The sequence below is a fragment of the Anas platyrhynchos genome, chromosome 6 (assembly GCF_047663525.1).
Source record: "Anas platyrhynchos isolate ZD024472 breed Pekin duck chromosome 6, IASCAAS_PekinDuck_T2T, whole genome shotgun sequence".
NCBI classification, from domain to species: Eukaryota; Metazoa; Chordata; class Aves; order Anseriformes; family Anatidae; genus Anas; species Anas platyrhynchos.
Window position 1 is genome coordinate 3224898 of NC_092592.1, and position 22025 is coordinate 3246922.

Below are 22025 nucleotides of genomic sequence, written 5' to 3' on the forward strand. Positions count from 1 at the left end.
TGCAGGGCACATTGTGCAGGGTGTTCCTGCAGCCTTTATGTTCTTTTCCATCCTGGATTCGGTGCTGTGTCTGTCTTAAGAAAGGAGTAGCCAACAGAGGTAAGACAGATACTCTGAGATCATGAAAGCCATCAGAAAACTACCCCTAAGAAGATGACTGATATGGGGAGGTCAGAAGAAGCCTGGCCAGGAGAAATGTGAGATTTGGGAGAGAGAAGAGGCCAGCAGGAATCAATGATTTCTGGGAGGCTAGAAGGTTCAGGCAATGTTGATTCTGCTGTAGCACTGACTTAAAAGAGTCATGTAAAGACCTTGCCCTATTTTAACCAGCAACATTAATCCTTAAACCTAAATGCTACTGTACACACTGTCAGGAATCCACTACTCTAATGCCTGACCTCAACGCATCCCTTGAAGCCAAAATTCATCACATAGCCCCTTCCCCTTGTTTTTACTCTCTTAATCACTCTGATCCCTGACCTTAACACTAGCATTAAAATGCTCTTTTTAACCCTAGGAAACTGCCTGAGAGACCTAAACAAAACCCTAAACCACAAAGCTTGTCCATACCCTAAACACAGACCTGATACCCACATAAGAATACCAAAACATTCCCATTCAAACTTTGCTTAATCTTTAACCCAGTAAGGTGGGCCCTAGTCCCTAATCATATACATGAACACCTAACACCCAAAACCCCTGTTCCTGTGCATTAACCTCCTCACCTTCAGACCCTCTACTAAGCCTTAACTTTAGGCCCGTCATCCCTTGGGACAGGGCAGGAACCATGAGGTTGCTCTGCAGTCATGGCACTCAAAGCTGAATGTGAGGGGCCATGGATCTCATCAGATTGTGGGCCACAAGGAGGAGACAGGGGAGAATGCTCTGATGAGCTCAGCTCTGCCTCAGGAAGTCCTGCACCAGCAGGAGCAATGTGACTGTGGCAGTGACGGTAAGGTCACTTCTGTCCCTGCAGAAGATAGGGCAGCAGCAGGAACATGTCACAGAAAGGGACTGAGAGGTCACTTCTGTCTGTAGGTGGCAGGTCACCCTTGACTTAGAGCTGGGATCGGTACTTTTCGGCTGACATCTGCCAGTGGCCCTGGTAGGCCAGCAAAAGGCACCTGGCTGGCATGCTGACTGTGGGATCCCCTCTGCCTACATACCCAGGAGGACCCATGCAGAAAGAAGGCCCACATATGGGTTGTCCTGTCCCTTCTGCTTGAGTCCATGACTGGACAGCAGCAGGCCCATGGCTTGGAAGATGCTGGTGCGGTGACTTCTGTCTGGTTGGCTGACAGGCCGCAAGGAGCCTGATGGATTGGGATGCCTACTTTAGGAGGGGGTTCCACCCTGATGGAGCTTTCTTTTGTAGTAGAAAAGAGTAGGAGAGAAAAAACTGCCACAAAGTGCACTTTGGAATGTTGGTGCTGGCCACGAGGAGGAAGAACTGTCCCTCAGAGTGTTGTGCTGCGTTGCCAGAGGTCACCCAAAGAGCGTCTGTGATCAGACCATGGCTTTGTGTGAGAAGGAGCAGCTGGTGAGGGTTGATGAGACACTGGTGAAATGATGGAAATGCTGGGATGAGAGCAAGGTGGTGAACAGAGACGGGTGTCTACAGTCCTCAAAGAAATAGGTGAAAGTCATCAAAGTCAACAAAGTGCTCTGCCGGGCACTGCCCAGCCCAGCCCGGCCCCTGCCCACCTCTCCCCACCACCCTGCCCTCTCTCCAGCCCAGCCCAGCCCAGCAGCCCAGGCTGGGCTGGCCCCAGGGCAATGCCCTCCACAGGCTGCTGCAGGGCTCTGGGCACGGCCACCCCAGCCCCAGCCCCTCGCAAGGCACCGCAGCTGCTGGGACAAAGTGTGGTGGTTTTACTCAGGTGGGCAGCCGAGCTCCACCACAACCGCTCTCTCACTCCCCCTCTCCTCAAAGAGGAAGGGGGAGAAAATACAACACAGAGAACTCGAGGTTTGAGATGAGAAAGGTTTAATTAAATGGAAAGGGAATGGGGAGGAAAAAAAAAAGAAACAAAAGAAACAATCAGTCCGCGCGGGAGCACGGAGAGAGGGAAAAAAAAAATTATTCTCTACTTCCCATCAACGAGCGTTGTTCAGCCACGTCCTGGGAAGCAGGGCCTGAGGGTCCGAGCCACGGCTGCGCTCGCGTCAGGCAGCACCCTGGGGTGTCACCAAGTGACGTCACAATGGGTGCCCACCCAGCCCAGGCGCGTGTCACAGTGGCACCCATTGTGACGTCACTTGGTGACACCCCAGGGCTCCGCCTTATAAGAGCGCAGCCGTGGCTCGGACCCTCAGTGTCGGTGCACGGCAGTGACGGACAGGGCAGGAGCACAGGGCCTGCGAGGAGTCCCCGAGCATAGCCCACGTCCCACAATGCCGCAACCGCCCGCCCAGAGGAGCCGCCGGTTTCTCCTTGCGAGCTCTCCCACTCCAGAGGCTGCTTCTGAAGGGGATGAGGAGGGAGGCATGCCCCCCAGGCAGCCCAGGCTGGCCTGGCAGGAGACCTGGTCTTCTAGGGGCAGCAACCGGCCAGCAGAGGACAGCTTGCTGGCAGTGGAAAGAACCCCAGTCGAGGCCTTTTTGCCGGAAGAGGACAGCAGCCCGGCAGAGGACATTGCTCAGGCAGCGGGCAGCCGCCCGGTAGAGGAGAGCCAGGACGACGTACAGTGGCTGGATCCCAGTGAGTCAGGGTCTTCGGGATGGGGTGGGGAGGGTTGGGGACACAGAGACCCCTGCCTGACTCCAGGACTCCTTCCCTGGGTAAAGCGGCGCTTGGGCTGACGGGGCCGAGCTTCCTCCGCAGCACCACAGAATCCCAGGACGCTTTGGGCTGGGGGAACCTCGGCGATCACGATGCTTCCCCCCAGCCCAGGCTGCCCAAAGCCCACCCAGCCTGGCCGTGGGCAGTGCCAGGGATTGGGCACCGCAGCCTGCGCCAAGGCCTCACTGCCCTGGGCGTGAAGGAGAGAAATCCCTGCCTGTCCAAAAGAAACCTGCCCTCTTTGAGGTTAAAGGTGTCACCCCTTGTCCTGTCGCTGCAGTCCATGATGAAGATCCCCCCCCAGCTTTCCTGGAGGCCCCTTTGGGCATGGGGAGGCCGCAGCGAGGTCCCCCCGCAGCCTTCTCCAGGCTCCACAAGCCCAGCTCCCTCAGCCTCTCTTCCCAGCGGAGCTGCTGCAGCCTCTGGGCATCCCCGCGGCCTCCCCACGTCCTTCTGGGGCTGGGGCCCTTCCTCTCCTCACCCCTGCATTCAGCCCCTCTCTGCAGCACTCTTTGCTTTCCTCCTTTCCAGATAAGGCATGGAAACTGTGCAGAGACAAGGCCGTGGAATTCATCAGGGCGTATGTCAGAGGCACAGAAAAGGTAATGGCAGCCGCTTGCATCACAGCTGTGCTCCTGGCGCTGCCCTCCAGGGGTCCCACACAGCCCCAGACCCCTCAAGGCTTTGGTCCTGCTGGCCGTGGGTGTCCCCCTAATGCTCTGTTGGTGTCTTTGTGGCTGCCAGGACGACGAGGAGCAGAAGATGCTGTTCCTCAGCAAAATCTGCGATCTGTGCAGATGTGTCACCGAGAAGGGTGCGCCGCTGAACTTGCATGGCTTCTGCAGCAAACATAAGCTGGTGGAGAACATCATGGTGAGAGGATGCGCAGCGGGTTGGGGAAGGGGCAAGGCCCCCCGGCACCAGCCCCCTGGGAGGCGAGGGCTGGGGCAGCACTGGCTCTGCTGCTGCTGGGTGCCGGCGGCTCCAAGGTCTCATCCTGCTTGTGCTCTGCAGGCGCTGCTGGAAAAGGAGCCCGTGGACAGCTTGCGCACAGCATTCCGGCAGAAGGCCATGGAGACTGTCGCCCTCCTCAGGTGCGTGCCCAGCCCCTGGTGGCAATGTCCTGGTGGCCCTGAAGCTGGCAGGGAGGCTGCCCGTCCCTCCCAGGGATGCCTGGCCAAGGTCCGTGTCCTCCTTCATAAGCCTCAAGGCACTGCGTCCAACAGGCTCCTCTCTCTCTCTCCTTCAGCAACACCGCGCCGACAGCACTGCATGGCAAAAAGGAGAGACTCCTAAACATGTGCTGCAAGAGTGTCTTCTTTCTGCCTCCGGAGTCGGATGTGCCAGAGACAGAAAGAGTGCTCTACACCAAGGTATGTGCTGGGTGAGGTACCGGCACCCCCAGTCCTGCTGAGCTGCTGCCTTGCTTCCCCGTGCTGACACAAGCAGAGACCAGTGCAGGGCCGGGGCCCAGATTTGCTTTCCCAGCCTCGCCCCTTCCCCGACCTGATCTTGTGCTGCAGGAGGTCTGCACGCAGTGGCTTTTTAGCCCCAAAGCCACCCCTGAACTCCTGAGGGGCTCAGAGCCAGCTCCTGGGGGTGAGGAGGGCCAAAGAAATAATTCGATGCTCTTCTGTCCTCCCTGCAGACTATGAAAGCCATGGACACCATGCTGGAGGGCTTTGTACTCAACTGTCCCATCGCCAGTTTCAACGTAGAGATGCAGAATATGTTGAAGGTTTGGCATTTGCAAAGAATTTCCAAAGAATCCTCTCAGGTCACATTTGCAGACCGCTGTCAACCCCCAGCAACTTCTCTCCTCGCAGGTGATGCTGGACTTTGCTGTCTCCAAAAACTCAGCTGTGTGTGAGAGAGCTGTGAAGGTGATTGAGAGGCTGATTACTTTCATCCGCTGGTATTTGGTGATCAAGGTAAGGCACAAGGAATTTTCCACCCTTTCCTGCATCCCAGAGCATCCTGCCACTCAGGGGTGCCTGTGAGGCAAGCCTCGATGCACGTGAGTGCCTCAGAACCGTGAATCGAGGGTCTTCGTCCCTCCTTCACCCCTGCTCTTCCCTCCCCAGGCCGTGCTCTCTCAGGGGCTGGCTCTGCCTCCACTAAGCCCTTTGTCTCTCCTCCCTTCCTCAAACAGATCTTAGAGAACTTTGAAAACTATGACAACGATGAGCCCACTGATTTCATCCTGCGCATCCCCATCCTGGGCAAGCTGCTGGGCCACCTCTTGCTTTTCAGCAGTGGCGATGATTCCATGAGACACTCAGCTTTGGAAAGTCTTCATCGCATGTACACAGTCGTCAGAGAAGGAAGAGGTAAGAAGGTGTGGTGGGCAATGTCCATCTGCACACAGACATCTGCTGGTTTGTCTGCCTGTTCTCCCTGAGTATTGTGAAGGATTGCTTTTGTGCTTGGTGGAGGCTGCCCACGGAATTCTGCCAGGTTCCCTGGCCTCCTCTGCTCCTCACAGCAGCTTCCCGCAGCATTCTGGCTATCGTTTCCCGCAGAAGCTAGACGCTCACCTGCCGTCCAGGAGCAGTTCTCTGCTGCTGTCCTTCCCAACCCTCCCCAGATCACCTACCACGCTCTTTTGTGGTGTCCCCCAGTCTAAGCCATCAATCGATGAGCACTTCCCAAACCGCATCTTCCCCGAGGAGTGAACAGCAGAGCCAGCCGTGCATCACCAGGGATGGTGACGCCCTCCAGAATGCTCCCTGACTGTTTGCTCCCTGCTGTCTTAAAGGCAGGTGTCAGGGGGCTTCCTGCACATCCTGACCCCGAGCAGAAGGGGGTCTGTGACACGCTGCTACCCCCACGGCACCCAACGCCATTGCTTCTCCTCCTTCTGCATCATCCCTGAGGTCCCTCTTGCTCCCAGCACTCCTCACCTTGTGCTTTACATCCCTGCCCACCACTCTACTCGCCGTGGGTCTGAGCCTCCCTCCTCAGCCATTCCTAGTGAAAGTGCTTTTCACCATTTGGCAAGCTTGTTGGCAAAGATGCTCTTCCCTACTGACTCTTCGCTGTTTCCCCCTGTTTAGCATACTCACTGACAGAGGACATGGAAAATTATGCAGAGAGACACAAGAATTTGGAGGACACAGCATACCCGTTTTCTACAACATCAACTCCGTGTGAAATTGCCAAGGTAATGAGCTCTGGCCTTGCTGGGGATCTTGTCCGCAGCATCAGCAGGCATCTCATGTGAGCAAAGGGGTCCAGAACCGGTGGGGCTGGCACGGCCTCACTCGCCCTGCTGAGAGGGTTCCTCTTGTCCCCAGGCTGGGGCTATGCGAAGGCTGCTCCCCTGTGTCCCGGCAGCAGCTCCACCCTCCTGGCCACCAGCAAGCCCTGGTTACCTGCAGGGCCAGCACTCTGGCCCCATATGCCCCATATGCCCCATCCTCACCCCTTCCCCCGAGGGCCCTCTCTCCAGAGCTGCCCTTGCTGCTCAGCTAAGCAGCACCCTTGGGACACTCAGTGAGGCATGTCTTCGCTCCTCCTTCTTCCCACAGGGGTTTGGAGGACATCTCTTCCCTGCTGAGAGGCTGGACATCGTCCTCACAGCCCTTGAAGCTTTACAAGACTCCAGCATCCATGACAAGCAGGGGGCCTGCAGCGTGCTGGACGCAGCCTTGGAGGACCCTTTCTACTGGCTGACAGATGTAAGTGGCCTGTGGCCATGGCCCTGCCCTTGAGCTCTTCCAGGCGTGGTTCCTCTCTCCTTCCCTGCCTCCCTCCCTGCCTCCCTCGCACATCAGGGTCTCTTGGGCTCCAGAAGCCACCTGAAGCCAGCAGAGAGCAATGGAAGGGGCCAAAGTTTGAGTGGCAGCTGTGGCAATGGCTGCTGTCTGCTGGCAACACCATTCCCACTTTGTCCCCCAAGGTGCCAAAGACCATGGAGTGCATCAGGAGAAACCTGGGCAGCATCCACACGGCATCGGCGCGGCAGTGCCTGGACTCCCTGCTTCTCAGGCTGACCTACATGATGTCCAGGGAAGAACTCGAGAACCTGCTGCAGTTCTCTCCGCCACGTGACAGGTCCTGGCCTTAACATCCTTGAGGGCTTGTTCCGCGTCGGGAGATGCACCTGGAGACTCTCTGCTTGCCACACCAATGGCAAAGGACAGGACATCCCCAAGGAGCACAGCCCTCCTTCCCACCAATGTGTTCCAGCCCTACTGGGCCAGCCAGGGCTGCAGCAGCCCAGCTGTCCAAGGCAGCCCAGAGTCCCCCTGCCCCCAGGGAACACCAGCTCAGCCCCCTCCTGCCTGCCCAGGCTGGGCCCTCAGTGCTCCCCAAGTCACAGGGGCTGCAGGACAGCCTGGGGCCTCTGGGGCTGGCCCAGTTTGTGGCCCTGCGGCTGAGGCAGCCTCACTGACAGAGTATTCTGGGCTTGCAGCACTGACCTGGCCATTTGGGAGGTGATCCTGGCCATGCCGAAGACCTTGGAGAAGGTTTTAAACATCGTGTTGCTAGGCATCCCGCTGTGCCAGTGGTGCAAGGAAGTCACCGAAGACACCTGCATCCGTCGCTTGGCTGTGAGTTCCCAGATGAAACCTTGCTCCCAGCAGGGCTACGTGTGCCCCTTCAGGCACACAGGCACAGCCCTGTGCCCATCTACCCCCAAACTGCCAGCTCCCGCAGGACGTACGGACACATGGTCCCTGGGGCCGGCAAGCCCCTGTAGCTCCCTGCGCCTGGTGCCTCTTTGGTGCCAGCTGGCGCTGCCCCATCCCTGCCCAAAGGTGGGAGAAGAAGAGGCTGCAGGGAGCCCTGCAGGCCCTGCCAGGCTCTCACTGCTCTTTCTTGCAGCTGCTGGCCCAGAATCACATTTATGAGGAGGACTTTGTTAACCCAGTGCACCTCCAGAGCTACCTGAGGCACCCAAGAGCAATGATGCGCTTTTTGGTTCTGAAAGGGCTCTGCACCGTGTCAGAGAGCCCTGTGAAGGTGAGTGGGCCATCGTCAAGCAAAGCCATGTTGGCAGCCTGGGGCTTTGCTCTTCTGCCCTCCCGTCCCTCCCCGCTGCCAGGAAGCAAGGCAGGAGGCTGGTGCTCAGGAACCAGAGCCCTTTGCCCAGGGTGGTCTCTCACTGCCTCACGGAAGGGAAATGGTGTCTTTCCTACAGGCAAGGGAAATTCAGGTCTTGCTGCCAGACATCCTGGAGGCCCTGCAGGACACCAACACACACGTGGTGCTGAAGGCCCTGCCTGTGCTGAAAAACGTGATGGCTCATGTGGAGAGGAGGGAGGCCAGTGGCCCGGCTCTGCAGCTGGCTGAGAAGCTCCTGCCACTCTTTGACCACGTAAGTGTGCTGCGGGAGCCCGAGCCCTCAGCTGGGCCCCCTGTAACGAGGGCTGCCCTTCAGCCCGGCCCTGTGGGCAGCACTCAGGCAGGGCCTTCCCAGTCTCCTCGTCAGCCCAGGCGCTGGGGAGCTCTGCTTGGGCATGGCTGGTGCGGCTGGTGGCGAAAGTGGGGTGGCTGGCGGGCAGCCTGCGATGGCAACCGATTGCGTTGCCCTTCACGGGCACCAGGCCTTGCAGCTGCCCCTGAGCAGCTCCTCTGGGAAGGATCCAGCGCTGAAGCATCTCACAGTGCTGGGAGCTCCCTTCACATCAGCCACGCTAATGCTGAAATTCCTCCTGTCCTCCTCCCTGCCAGGAGTCCAGCCAGGTGCGGGAGCACTCCATCTGCCTCTTCCAAGCCGTGGTGGAGGCTGTGCTGCGGCAAAGGAAGAAGAAAATGAAGAGCACCGTGCACAGGAGCCTTCTCCCACTCTACTTTCTCATGAGAGACCAGAGTGAGAGCGTAGCAAAGGTACAGATCTCAGAGCTGAGCAGTTATGTGGGCAAGGGTGTGCTGATGCCACAGGGTTGCTGTGGGGGATCTCTGGCCGGCAGCATGAGCTGCCTCCGATAGTGGCTGTCCCGTGGCCTTGCCTTGGCCACTGAACCCAGTGCACGCTGCCCCCCACCACAGCCTCCCATAACGCGCTGGGAAAGGCTCGCAGCCCTGCCAAGAGGAGGGGACAGAGGGTCTCCTTCCCAAGGCTGTGCTGCTACCTCCCAACCTCTGCTGCTCCGCAGGCCTCTGGGGAAGCTCTCGCCGTGGCTGCAAAGTTTCTGCGACGCAAGGAGCTCAAGCGCTTGGCCCAGACAGAACAGACGTGGAGGATCGGGGAGTGCTTGGTAAGGACCCAACTTGGTTTGCCCCAGCTGGGCAAACGCGCCCGGCCAGAGCCCGCTGCCTGCAGCCGCATCCTCGCTCCCTTCCTGCCAGCACAGAGCCCCAGGGGGCTCTTCTGCAGGCCCCTCTGCCCTCCCTGCCCCCAGGATGCTGGAGGAGACCCTGGAGAGGGTGTGCAAGCCCCGTGACCCTGCGTTCTCTCTCTCTCCAGCTGCAGCAGGACAGAGGCAGAGTAGAAGAATACCTGCAGCAGAGCCAGACCTACCTGAAGGCCACTCAGACCCTTTTGCGACTTGAGGCCGTCAGATTCATTGGTGAGCCCAGCCCCTGGGTCCCTCTTGGGGCAGCCTTTGGCAGCCCCAGGCACTGACCTGGCAGTGAGGCACAGCCCTGTTGCCCCCAGAGCCCCCCGACTGGGCCCTTGCTCCAGGGTGCAGGAAGGGGCACAGCTTGGCTGGCCAGGCCAGGGGCTGCGCTGCTGGGAGCATGCTGGGGAACGGGGCTCTGATGGGATCTCTGTGTCTAGGTCTTGCTGCACGCTACTGCGAGGACCAGAGCGAGGAGAAGCTGGAGGAAATCCTCATCGGTGAGTGAGGGCAGTGGGGGGTGTGCTAGGGCTGGGGGGACAGCGGCAAAGGCCTCCGTGCCTTGCCCTGCTCCAGGGAAATGCTTCAGGGCGGAGGAGCAATGCAGCCATAGGAACGAGGGAGAGGAGACGGGGTAGCCTGTGGTGTCAGGGAATGGCCTCCCAGCCTGGAGCTGGGCAGTGCCGCTGAAAGGGTTGAGTGTCCCTGAGGAAGAGTCAGGGGAAAGGGCAGTAAGGCTGACAGAAGGTGGGAGCCTGTTGTAGAGCACGCAACCAGGACGAAGAGGGAGATGAGACGGCCTACAAGCAGCTAGGAGCAGGGTCACGATTGCTAGCCCTTGCTCTCATGGGGAAGCACAATAGCGAGAGGAAAGAGTCCAGGAGATTCCTGGAGTGTGTGAATCCTCCCAAGGGATGGAGGCAGGTGGTGAGGGAACCAGCTTGTGAAGGTGCCCCACTTGACCTGTGGTGCGCAGGTGGGGAAGGACTGGTGGCTGCATTTGGGACATTGCTGAGCAGCAGCTTTCAACGGATTCCTTTGTCCCTCCTGCTCCTCCTGGCCTGGGGAAGAGTCGAGTGGGGCTGGCATGGTCTGCAGGGGATGCCTGGGGATCTGTGCAAGGAGTGGGTTTTCATCTCTGCTCTTCTTTCTTTTGCAGTCCTCCAGCCTTCAGAGAACGACCCGGAACCCATGGTCCGTTCCCTGGCAGTTCAAACCACCCTGATCCTGACTTCAAGTCATAACGCAATGTCAGGACGGAGATTTCCACTGCTGTGCTGCTGCTAGCCCTGCAGCAGTCCTCAAAAGAGCAATATATATTTTAATAGAACTAGGTTGTTGTCTCGTTATTCCAGCAGCTCCTTCACAGTGACTCGGTGCCATGACGCTGAGCTAACTTGGAGGCCACCAAGGACGTCTTTTCCCTGGGCCCGGTGACTGCATGGCGCCTACTCAACCAGTGAAAGAGTCACAGAACCCTTGCGCTTGGAAAAGGGCCTTCAGCTCAAGTCCAAGCGTCAGCTAACACCACCAGGCCCACCACAAAACCACGGCCCTTAGCGCCAAGTCCACGCATTTCTTTAATAGCTCCAGGCCTGGGACTCCAGCAGTGCCCTGGGCAGCCGGTTCCACCCTTTGCATGAAGAAACTCTTCCTGACATCCCATCCTGTGAGTCCACCTGTGGTAGGTGCGCCCAGGTAGAAGAACTGCTCAGCCTCCTGGCAGAGCTTCGGGAGGAGGTGGGCAGGCTGAGGAGCACCAGGGAGTCGGAGAAGGTTGAACTGTACTCTGCCAGCCCTGGGACAGATGCGTCAGGCAGACACAGCAGAGGAAATGGAGGATCCCCTACCCTCTGGCCATCAGGCAGAAGGAGTGCATCTCAGTGAGCAAAGGGCCCAGGAGCAGGGCGAGCTGGCGGAAAAACACTCGTCCCCGCTTCTTGTGGAGAAGAGCCCACTGGCCAGGGAGAGGCTGCAGCACTGCTCAGCTGGCGCAGAAAGCCACCAACAAACCCCAAGGAAAGCAAGAGCCACACCGTAGCCCACGTACCTGTGGGGTGCCACCCAGTCTCAGGAGCAGGATTCCACGGCGCAGCTGGAACAGCACGGCCTGCGGGCACAGATGGGGGCCAGGACAGGTGAGGAGGGCTTCCACTGCGTGCTGCAACCAAGTCTGCCCTCGGGAAGCCCCCCCAGGGAGCGGACGACCCCTCGGAAGGGGGTGGTCTGCCTGCGCAGGACCTCCAGTCGCCCGCGGACCAGTGCTGCTGCTTTGGAGGCAGGGGACGGTGACAACTTACCGCTGGGCTGCCCCTGGAGCTCCACTCCAGGACCCAGCTGAGGAGCTGGGGAAGCGCTGCCGAGCGCATCGTCACCTGGAAGCAAGCAGAGAGCAGACACATTCCCCTTGCCCGCTGTGCCCCCGAGCACCCTGCAGTGACGGAGGGGCCGGGGCACGGGGCGAGATGCCCGAGGCTGCGGCGGGGCTCAGGGACCTCCCGACGGAGGGGAAGGCTGGAGCCGGGGCAGCGCGGCGCATGGCTCGGCTCACAGGGGCCCCGGGGGGCTCAGCCCAGGCTTCGGCCCCCAGCCCCTCCGGCGACTCGCCCGCATCCGGCCCTGCCGCTGCCTCCGGCGCTGGCGCCCACCTGCTCCCAGCGCTCGCCTTGGCATAGCCCAGGCATCCCGGGCACACAGCACGAGGAGGAGGAGGAGGAGGCGGGTGGGGGCCGCAGCCCCCCACATCCGCCCCATGCTGCCACCGCCGCGTGAGTGCCGCCGTTGGGGCCGGCGCAGAGAGGTGCCCGTGGCCTGGCACAGCGTCACAGCGCGGCGCTGTGACCTCATGGCCGCACCCTGCTGGCACAGGGGCTGCATGCATGGGTTGGGGCTGCGTGGCATCAGCCACAGCCGCAGCTCCACTGGGCCACCCGCCCTCAGTGTGGAAAGTGGCCTCCTCCTCCTCCTCGTTGCCATCAGAGCTGGCCAGCAGCATCCTCAGCATCCTAGAGGCCTTGGGTCTGTACGATTCAAAATAAATACATAAATAAATAAATAGAAAACAAATAAAAACAGAAAAGGAAAAACAGAAAGAGAAAAATGGTGTTGGATCCTAAAAGGCTTCTTTGGTCCCTCAAAGCCTCTGGGCTGCATGGTCCAAAACCTGTTTTATAGTCCAAAGCCTCACTTCCTTGTAGGACCACCCCTCGTTTAGGATCCAAATGATCTTCATTAGTAGGCCCCCGTGTTTCCTTGTTTGCCTGCCACAGCCTTCTTTTCAGGGTCCAGCACCTCCACTTGGGATCCAAAGTCGTCTGTTGATCTCCTAACCCCTCAGAACTGAGCCCCAGGCTCTACGTTCTAGTGAACAAATCTTGCTTTTCAGGGCCCTGCAACTCCATGCTGATCCAAAGGGGACTTTTTATGGCTTACCTCCTCAGTTTTCAAGCCCAGGCCATCATTTTTAGGGCACAATGCCTTACTTTGGTGTCTCACAGTTTCATTTGAGGCTGCAAAGCTGCCTTTATAGGGTGCAATACCTTAGCTGACAGGAACCCTCTTTCATTTTTAGTTTCAAAATGTTCATTTGAAGAGCCAAGGCCTGAGGCTTTGGGCCCAAAGCCTCCTTTTCGGGTCCAAACACCCATCTGGAGGGAGCAAAGCATCACTCTTGGATCTACACAGAGGAGGGCAGGCTGTGCTGTCTGACATTTTCAGTCTCACATAGTAGGGCAAAAGCCTCTTCCTTGGGCTCAAAAGCCTTGATTGAAAGGATAACCTCTCCTGGTTTTTTGTTGCTTACACATCAATCTTAGAGACCAGGCTGCCATTTCCAAGGAACAATTCCCTATTTTTAGGATCCACGATTCTATTATAAGATGCAACGCGGCCTTCTTAGATGGCCAGGCCTCCCCCTTAACCTAGCTTCTGGATCCAATGTCAGATTTTTCTTGCTTCCAGCCACACTCTTACGGACCAGGCTGCCCGTTTTAGGGCAACATGCCTGTAATACACAATAAATGTTTGTTCATTGTCTTTTGTATTATAAAAACAAGGAGTTCCGTTTGAGGAGCGGGAGTTGCGAAGGCTCCCTGCTGAAGTAAGGAGCTGTATAATACCTGGCTGGACACTATGAAAATACTTTTGCTTAATGTAACAAAAAAGAGAACCCCCTCCCCTTCTCTCCTTCTGCATCTCAGTTGCCTCTTTGGTTCAAAGACACTGTTGCAAAGCTCATGTAACCATCTCCTGATAAGTTGCTAACCTAGTGTCTCAACATCCTGCCTTCCTGTCTCACGCTGGGCCAACATGACCAAATCTAAAAAAAAGAAGTTGAACCACAATGCCGAGGAAGACTACGGCCTTCATCTTCACGACCACCAGAGGGACAGAGACAACCCCCTAGCAACAGTGCGCGCAGTCGCAGAATATACCAGGATGTGCTGCGTAATCCCGGAATTACCAAGATATAAAAAGGGACCCTGGCGGGGGTGAGGTGCGTGCTGGTGGCGGAGCCGAGACTCCCCGGCTGCCCAGCGCTGTTTTGCTTGCTGTTGCTTACTCAATAAGTTCCTTTCTATTCTTAATGCAATGCTCTCTGAAAATTAATTAAGGGGGCAACTTATAACAATGCCCAATTTCTAGGGTCCACACTTTGATCGTAAGGTGCAAAGCGGCCCTTTTAGATGCCGAGGCCTTATTGGAGAGGAAAACCCCTCATTCCATATTCCCAAATCCTCATGCTAGGAGCTGAGGCCTGAATTTTAGGGTCCAAAGCCTCCTCTTTGGGTCCAAACACCCATCTGGAGGGAGCAAAGCATCACTTTAGGATCCAGACAGAGGAAGCGGGCTGTGCTGTCCATGATTTTTAGGCCCCAGCATCACATATTAGGGCAAAAAGCATCCTCCTTGGGCTCAAAGCCCTTTTTAGAGAACGAACCCTCCTTTTCAGTGCCAGGATCATCATTTGCTAAGTCAAGGCCTGACAGTCACGTCCCAAAGGCTCAACCTGAGAGCCCAAAGCCTCTTTTTTAGCACCCAGAGCCTTCTCCTTGGGACTCAAAGCCTCAGGTTGGGGTACAAAGGCTCATTTTCTGGGTTCAAAGCCCCATTTTAGTGTCCAGAGACCCCCATGCTAGGCTCTAAAACTTCATTCTTCATGGCTGACGTCTCATGCTCAGGCTCCAAACCCTGATTTTCAGGGCCCAGAGGCTGCTTTGGGATCCTAAGCCCCCTCCTGATTGCCTACCTACTCCTTTGTAGGGCCAAGAGTCTACTTTTTGGTGACCAAAGCCTTAATATTAGGGCCCAGAGACCCACCTCTTGAATTCAGAGCCGCCTTCTTGGGGCCTTCCTCATTAGGGCCAAATGCCTCATTTTCACCCTATAACCCCTTCTCTTCAGGGCTAAGAGCATCTTTTGCGGATCCAAACCCTTTTTCTCACCCTTTCTTTGCAGCTGAGAAGCATACAGGCATGGCACCAAGGCTCCTCTGTGTAGACCACAGCCTTGTTCTTAAGCACCCAGCTTTCAGGACGTTTTCATCACTAAGAGAGCCTATAGTTGGGATCCAAAGCCGCCTTTTTATCACCTACTCCCTCTGTTTTTGGACACAGGCTCTCATTTTCAGGGCCCAAAGCATTCTTTTTAGACCTCAGCGTGACATATCGAGGCAGAAAGCCTCTTCCTGGGGCTCCAAAGCCTTGTTTGCAAGGATAAGCCCTCCTTTTTAGTGGCTTTTTCTTGCTTCCACGTCAATGTCGTGGACCAGGCGGCCACTTCCAAGGAACAGTTCCCCGTGTTTAGGGTCCACGATGTTATTCTAATTTAGTCTGCCCACTGCAGGGCCCAGGCAGCGTCTCCGGAACCGGCAGCAGGGCCTCTGGGGTGGGTCCCGTCCCAACAGACACAACGGACCTGGTTCCGTGCAGCAGCGACGGCTTGGAGTGCTCCCAGGTGCTCCAGGTGCGAAGCAAAGGCACAAAGCGCGGGCACCTTGCCCCAGAAACCCAGCGCAGGAGCCAGGGCTGAGGAGCAGGTGGGGCAGCGCTGCCAGGGCTGCGCAGCGGGGCCGGCCCCAAGGGGCCTGGTTCGGCAGTGGGGCTGGGGGCAGCCCCGGGCAGGGGGACCTCCCTCCAGGACAGGGGCTGGCGTCTGCAGGCCCCTGGGGACAGGACCCCCGCGGGGCTCTGGGGCCATCCGCGGGGGCCTGGGGCCGGTGGCAGCGGTGGCACTTTGTGGCATCCCTCCCCCGCCACAGGAGCAGGAGCCACATTCCCTCCTGAGCGCTCCCGGCAGGATGTCAGGGAGACCCCCCTGCTCCCCGCGAGCGGCCTGGCTGGAGGAGGCTGGGGCCTCCCCGGCCTCCAGGCCCCAGCCGCAGCCCTATGAGGAGACTGAGGTGCAGCCACTGCAGGCGCCCTCTGGCTCAGGCGTGGGCCCTTCTGCCTCGGCCGTGGCGCATCAGGAGGAAGAGGACGCCCTGAGCTTCCTCCGCGCTTGCTGCAGCCGCAGACCCAAGGTACCACTTGCTTTTGTGCCACGGCTGCTGGCCTCCTGCGGGCAGCCCCTGCTGGGCTCCCCTGACCCGCTCGCTCGTCTCTCCCCTCCGCAGCTCAGCGAGAGGCGCAGAAGCTGAGGTTTCTGGCCTCCATCTGCGACGCCTGCCAAGCCGCCGTCGCGGACCCCCGCATGTGGGACGCGGTGTATTTCTGCCAGCTGGAGGTGGCGCAGAGCATCGAGGTGAGGGGACACCCTGCCCCGCGGGGAGCACCCTCTGGCCGGGTGCTGGGCACCGGGAGCCGTCTGGGACGGGGCAGCCATCCTGTAGGCTGTAGGCCAGCCCCTGGAGCCGCTCGCTGGCCAGGAGATGCTGCCCTGTGCCATCCATCGCGCTGTGCCCTGCAGGCGCTGCTGCAGGAGGAGCCCAGCGATCGCCTGGACACGGAGGTGCGGCAGAAAGCCATGCTCGCCATCGCCGCCATGAGGTACCTGGGCCAGCACGGGCTTGGCCGCCACTGCCGGCCAGGGGCCCTGAGTGGGGCACAGGGTGCCGCACAGGGGGCGTTCCACACCTCTGCCCCCCTCCCCTTGCAGCACAGCGCGGCTGCTGCCGCAGGGCATGACCAACGGCATCCTGCGTGCCTGCTTCCGCGGGGTCTTCCACCTCCCTGGCCACGAGGACGGGACAGACATGGACACGTCTCTCTACGTCAGGGTATGCATGGGCTGGGCTCTGGGGATGCCACTGCTCCATGTTTGGGCGCCCCGAGCCCTGTCCTCCTCTTTGCAGACTGTGGAAGCCCTGGACAGCCTGCTGCAGGCGCTGGTGAGCAGCGCCGGCGCCTGTGGCCTCCTGGAGCTGCAGAACATCTTGAAGGTGGGGCTGGGCAAAGGCTGGGCTTCAGCAGGACGGGGACACGGCCACCCGCCTGGCCAGCGCAGCGGGGGGACGACGGGAAGGAGCAGTGCCCTGTGCTGCGGGCACACCAGCAGCTTTTCTCCCCCCAGCTCCTGCTGCCCTTCACCCAGCAGCAGCCGGAGGCCATGGAGGAGAGGGCCATGGTGCGGATCGCCGGGCTGGCCGCCTTCCTCAACACCTGCTCCTTGCCCCAGGTAGGGAGCCCCTGCTGCAGGCAGCCCCGGCGCCCCCAGCCTCGCTCCCCGGCTGCGGCTCTCCCCATCTCCAGGCTTGCGCAGAGCCGGGGCTGGGGCTGGGGCCCTGCCGCCCCGCTCAGCCATGGTCCTGCGCTGCCTCTCTCCCCAGGTCAGCTCCTGCTTTGCAGGAGCCACAGTGCTGAGGCATCATCACCCCGAGAAGCACCGCTTCGCCTTGCTTGGGAGGCTGGTGGGGTACCTCCTCCTGTGCTGCACCTGCGAGAGCGAGGGAAAAAGCCACGAGGCAGCCAAGGCTGTGCGCCACCTCTGCCTCTTCATCACACAGCAAAGAAGTGAGCGGAGCTGCGTCGGGCCGGGTCCCTCCAGACACAGGCACAGCCAGGCCAGCACCAGGCCGCCTGGGCCCCTCTCCTCAGCAGGAGAGACCCGAGCGAGCGAACGAGCGAGCCCGGCTGCCTTGCCGCGGGCTGACGAGCTGTTCCCCCTGCCCTGAGCGCGAGAGCCCGGGCCCTCCCTGGCCGCGCTGCCCCCGGCTCTGCTCTGGCATGCCCCCTTCCTGCCAGGGAGGCTTGTGCCCGAGCCCCCGGCTGCCACTGCCAGCTCCCCAGGCCCCCCCGCCGACAGACACTGTGTCCGCTTTTCTCCAGGCACAAGGCTGTGCGACCAGGATGCCGAGCAGCCGCAGGGCTGGCAGAGCTGGCGAGCTCGGCTGTCCTTGCGGCTCTCCGAAGACAGCAACAGCAACAGGATGTTCATGGTGAGAAGCGCCAGCCCCGAGCCCTGAGCCCTGAGCCCTGAGCCCTGAGCCCCGGAGGAGAGCCCGGCCCTGCGACAGCAGCAAGAGGACCGGCGCTGTCCCCGACAAAGCCCGGTCCCCACCGGGCCCGCACGCGGCCGCACCCCAGCCGGCGCCCAGCCCCTGCTCCCAGCTCTCCTGGGGCGCTGGGAGCAGCAGGGCTGAGCGGGGCCGTCGCAGCCCTCGCGGTGGCTGACGTGCTGCCCTTCCTCCCACAGATCTTCATGAAGTACCTGCAGCCCTCGGAACGCCTGGGCGTCTTCCTCGCCGCCGTCCAGAGCATGAGAGCCCCGAGTCCCCACAGCACCGAGCTGGCTGCCCACATGGTGGACGTGCTGGCGGCAGAGACCGACTTCCATTCGGGACAGGTGGGTGCCCGCCAGCACCCCCGGCCACGGCCACGGCTCCAGCCTCCAGAGCTCCTCGGGGCTCTGTTCCTGCCCTGGTGCCGGCCCAGTCTCAGCCGTGTCCCACCGGCAGGTGCTCCACATCGTGTGGGCCATCTACAGAAGCCTGCCGTCCGTCAGAGCCGCGCTGGCCCTTCAGAGCCTGGACAGGGCCCTGCTGCTGCTGGCCAGCAAGCGCCCCAGGGAGACGGTTGCCAGCCTGCTGCAGTGCTCACTGACCTGCACCAGGTACGGGGCCCAGCAGGGCTCCTCTCGCACACCCCCAAAGCCGTCAGCCGGGCCGGGGGCGGCCCTGCTGACAGCCCGGGGGTCCCGCAGCGTCGCCGTCACCATGTGGAGGGCGATGGTGTCTGAGCCCCCAGCCACAGAGAGGGTGCTGCACGAGCTGCTCCGCATCCTCATGAACCAGTCTGGCTGCAAGACATCCACCTCCACCAAGCACCACCTGCGCATCCAGGCCCTGGCCGTGAGTTCCTCGCTTGCCCGTCTGCGTCTCCATCGGGCAGGGGCAGGGGCAGGGGCAGGGGCAGGGGCAGGGGCAGGGGCAGGGGCCCCGCTCCCCTCCCCTGGCCCCTGCCAGCCTTCTCCGCACCCTGGGGCACCAGCCTGGGGGGCTGCGTCCTCCTCTGTCCCTCCCTGCCCACGCCTCCGCCTCCGGCTGCTTCCTGCAGGCAGCAAGGCCCCTCCACGAGATCCTCCTGCTGCCTACCAGCCGGGGGGAGGCGAAGGCCATTTTCCCCCAGCTCTTCCTGGCCCTCCTCTTCCAAGTGTCCTTCACCACGGAGCTGAAGCTGCAGGAGGTGCAGGTCTTCTGGGAGAAGCACCAGCAGGACCTGCTCACTCCCGTCAGGTGCCACATCCCCGGCCCCTGCTGCTCAGAGGAGCCCAGGGCTGGGGTTCCCGGCGTGACCCGGGCCCTTCTCTGCCTGCAGGTCCACGGTGCAGGCCCTGAAAGCACTGCTCCGCAGCGTGGGCCTGGGGAGCCAGGTGCTGGCCATCGAGGCGCAGGGCGTCTGGGCCGCGCTTCTCAGCGCCGAGAGCCACCTCTGGGGCGTGCAGGTGGTGGCCAGGTGAGAGCCCCTCGTCGGCACCATCCCAGCCCTGGAGGTGACAGGGGCTTCTCGGAGGAAGTGCTGCCACAGCATGGGTGCCCGTGGCCGCTGGGCTGGTGGCAAAAGAGAGCGCTGCAAAGCCAGGAGAGCTGGGCCCGCCCGGCTCGGGGCTGACGGCGCCTGCTTGCCGTTCTCCCTGCCAGGGAAATGAAGGAGTTGCCCAGGAGCCTGCGCACCACCATCATCCACCAGCTGGTTGAGCTGCTCCGCACGGAGGCCTCCTCCTGGCAGACGGTGGCCATGGTCATCCTCAGCAAGGTGAGCAGGGGCAGCAGGAGCAGCGAGCCCACGTGGGGCTCTGCACAAGCCCTGCTGCCTCGGGGCCAGGCTTGGCCGTGCCCTGGCATTCCTGCCCTGGCATTCTTGCTGCTGAGCCGGCACTGCGCCCCACGTCCTTTTCAGCTGCTGGAGTGCACAGAGCTCGGCGACGAGCTGGACTGCGTCGTGAGCCTCTTTGCCAGCTACCTGCGGAGCCCGTGCCTGGGCATGCAGAGCCTGGTGCTCAGGGCGATCCTGGGGCTCACCGAGAGGCCGGCCACGGTGAGCGGGGGCAGCCGGCAACGCCACGAGTGCCGCGGCTTGGGCTGGGCTGGCCCCGGGCTCTTGTGGCTCGGCACCTTGCCAGGCAGCGGGGAGGGGAAGGGGCGTTGGGCGGGCTGGGAGAGTGTTTTCGCCCAGGGGGCAGTCATTGCTTTCCCCAAAGGAAGGTGTTTTGTTCACACAGGCGAGGCAAACGCTCGTCCTGCTGCTGAGCATCACGGAGCAGCTGCAGGCTGCAGACAGCGACACCCGCGCTGTCGCTCTGCCCATGCTCAGCACCATGCTGCGGCTCCTGGAGGGGAGGACGCTCAGCCTCGCGGCTCTGGAGCTGGCCAGCAAGCTCCCAGCCCTCTTTGGCGACGTAAGGCTGCGTCCCCATGGCTGCGTCCCTGGGACAGCCCGCTGGGGGCTCTCCCTGCCCGCTTCCCAGCCCTGGGCGCTGCGAGCCCTTGGGCAGGCTCGTTTTGCAGCGCTTTTGGGGGCTCGGGGACTTTGCCCCCAGTGGGACCCATGTCCCCCTCTCGCCCTCCCCAGGACTCAAGTACGGTGCGGCTTCTCTCTATTTGCCTCTTCCTCGACACGCTGGGCTTTGTGGAGGGCAGCCAAGAGAAGCTGCAGCAGGTGGCACACAGGAGCCTGCTCCCGCTGTCCTTCCACCTGCACGACCAGGACGAGAGCGTGGCCGAGGTGGGCATTTTGCTCCTCGGGGGAGGGTGATGCTGACTGCCCTGCCCTGCCCTGCCTTGGGGGCCCCCGAGCACCAGGGGTGCTGCAGCTGCTGGCAGCGTTAGTCTCCACTGAGGCCCCCTCCCTGCGGAGGGGCTGCGGGGGGGGGAGCAGGGTCTTCTGCCCAGGCTCTGCTGCCATCTCAGCTGTTCTGCAGGCCTCCCGGGAAGCCCTCCTTGGTGTCGCGCGCTTCCTGCGCTGGAGGCAGCTGGCGCACCTGGCCGAGACGCTCAGAGCTGGAAGATCAGCGAGTGCCTGGTACGCACAGTTCTGCACCTGGGGCCGGGGCCGGGGCCGGGGCCGGGGCCGGGGCCGGGGCCGGGGCCGGGGCCGGGGCCGCCCTGCGCTGAGCCCGTGCCCTTCCCTCTGCAGCTGGCCAGGAGGAGCAGCGCAGCAGAGGAGTACCTGGCCCAGAGCCTGCCCTACCTGCAGAGCCTGCAGGAGCCCCTGCAGCGGGAGGCTGTGAGGTTCACTGGTGAGCCGCGAGCCTGGGGTCCCCCGTCCCTGTGCCTTCGTGCTGCGCCCCGGGGAGCAGCCGGGGGCGCTGACAGGCCGTGTGTCCCCAGGGCTCGTGGGGAGGCACCTGCTGGATCAGCACCAGAGCAAGAGCCAGGACATCTGCCAAGGTGAGCCAGGGAGGGGGATGGCAGGAGCCTGTCCCCTGCTCCCTCCTGGCTGTGCGGAGAGCTGGGGGCAACGTCTGCGGGGGGCCGGGCGCTCTGCGGGCACAGGGCCGTCACCTCGCCTCTCCTCTGTTCTCTCAGTCCTGCGAGGCTTGGCAAACGACCCCTGCGAGTCGGTCTCATCGCTGGCGATTCAGACCTGCAAGCACCAAGGCCACGCTCGCGCTTCAGCTTTCGGCAGCTGTGCTCCAGGCTGCAGAAGGCGTGGAGGAGGCGACGCTCTTCCCCGGCAGGCAGCTGAGCGTGCTGGAGAGCTCCCGGCATCTCCTCCTGCCTGCGGCGCAGCCCCGCTCCCCGGGCACGTTGCCTCCACTTCTCCGGCCTTCTGCGTGCCGGGGGCACGCCCGAAGCAGCTCCCGAAGCCCATGAACAACAGGGCTTCAGCCGGCGCCTCTCCAGCAGCGAGCCTGCTCCAAGACCCCCGCTTCGGCCTGGGACACTGCCAGGGATGGCAGAGCCGCAGCTCCACTGGGCCACCCGCCCTCAGAGCAGAAAGTGGCCTCCTCCTCCTCCTTGTTGCCATCAGAGCTGGCCAGCAGCATCCTCAGCTACACGCAGGCTGTGCCTCCCCAGCCCCGGGGGCACTGTGCAGCCCTCCCTGGAGCGCAGCTCTGCGCACACGCCCCACGCCTGGGGGCCTCGCTCTTTTGCCCTCTCTCTGGCCTTTCGCGCGGTCTCCCCCATTTCCCTTCCCTTCCCTTCCCTTCCCTTCCCTTCCCTGCCCTGCCCTGCCCTGCCCTGCCCTGCCCTGCCGTCCCTTCATTTTTTTCCTCCCTCTCCCTTTTCCCTTTAATTAAACTTTTTGTATCTCAAACCACAAGCTCCATGTGTCTGTCGTATTTTCTCCTCCTGCCTCTTGGAGGAGGGGCAGGGAGAGAGCGGCCGTGCTGGAACTCGGCTGCCCACCTGAGGAAAACCAGCACCCTGTTGGGACAGCAGGGGCGTGCTGGAGTGCTGCCTTTCTCCACTTCACCATTTTCCCGGAGGAAGGATCTGCCCCCTCTGACTCTGGCCAGCACTGAGCGTCCTTTTGGGTTTCAGACCATGCAGCCCAGAGGCTTTGAGGGACCAA

The 22025-nt window shown here is 61.2% G+C and overlaps 3 protein-coding genes across 3 annotated transcripts; all 3 read left to right on the top strand.

The window, feature by feature from the left end:
- The first annotated feature begins 2379 nt into the window (after window positions 1-2379).
- Window positions 2380-14481, top strand: LOC140002825 (maestro heat-like repeat-containing protein family member 7). The gene is made up of 17 exons (XM_072040216.1): window positions 2380-2701; window positions 3314-3384; window positions 3527-3655; window positions 3797-3876; window positions 4032-4155; window positions 4431-4520; window positions 4609-4713; window positions 4935-5112; window positions 5839-5945; window positions 6313-6462; window positions 6684-6838; window positions 7200-7338; window positions 7613-7750; window positions 7929-8105; window positions 8462-8617; window positions 8887-8988; window positions 14476-14481. The coding sequence occupies exons 1-17, from the start codon at window positions 2395-2397 to the stop codon at window positions 14479-14481; spliced, it is 2214 nt and encodes a 737-aa protein (XP_071896317.1). The 5' UTR covers window positions 2380-2394.
- Window positions 14482-14706: 225 nt separating this feature from the next.
- On the top strand, window positions 14707-17199 carry LOC140002783 (uncharacterized). Its single transcript, XM_072040006.1, has 8 exons — window positions 14707-15109; window positions 15332-15592; window positions 15686-15813; window positions 15979-16058; window positions 16168-16288; window positions 16364-16450; window positions 16582-16686; window positions 16838-17199. Exons 3-8 carry the CDS (start codon window positions 15763-15765, stop codon window positions 17180-17182), a joined length of 789 nt encoding a protein of 262 aa, XP_071896107.1. The 5' UTR covers window positions 14707-15109; window positions 15332-15592; window positions 15686-15762; the 3' UTR covers window positions 17183-17199.
- Window positions 17199-21171, top strand: LOC140002774 (maestro heat-like repeat family member 5). Its single transcript, XM_072039992.1, has 14 exons — window positions 17199-17446; window positions 17704-17853; window positions 17966-18120; window positions 18211-18358; window positions 18564-18742; window positions 18825-18962; window positions 19148-19262; window positions 19407-19544; window positions 19729-19905; window positions 20079-20231; window positions 20428-20528; window positions 20643-20745; window positions 20837-20896; window positions 21035-21171. Exons 1-12 carry the CDS (start codon window positions 17438-17440, stop codon window positions 20734-20736), a joined length of 1557 nt encoding a protein of 518 aa, XP_071896093.1. The 5' UTR covers window positions 17199-17437; the 3' UTR covers window positions 20737-20745; window positions 20837-20896; window positions 21035-21171.
- Window positions 21172-22025: the final 854 nt, after the last annotated feature.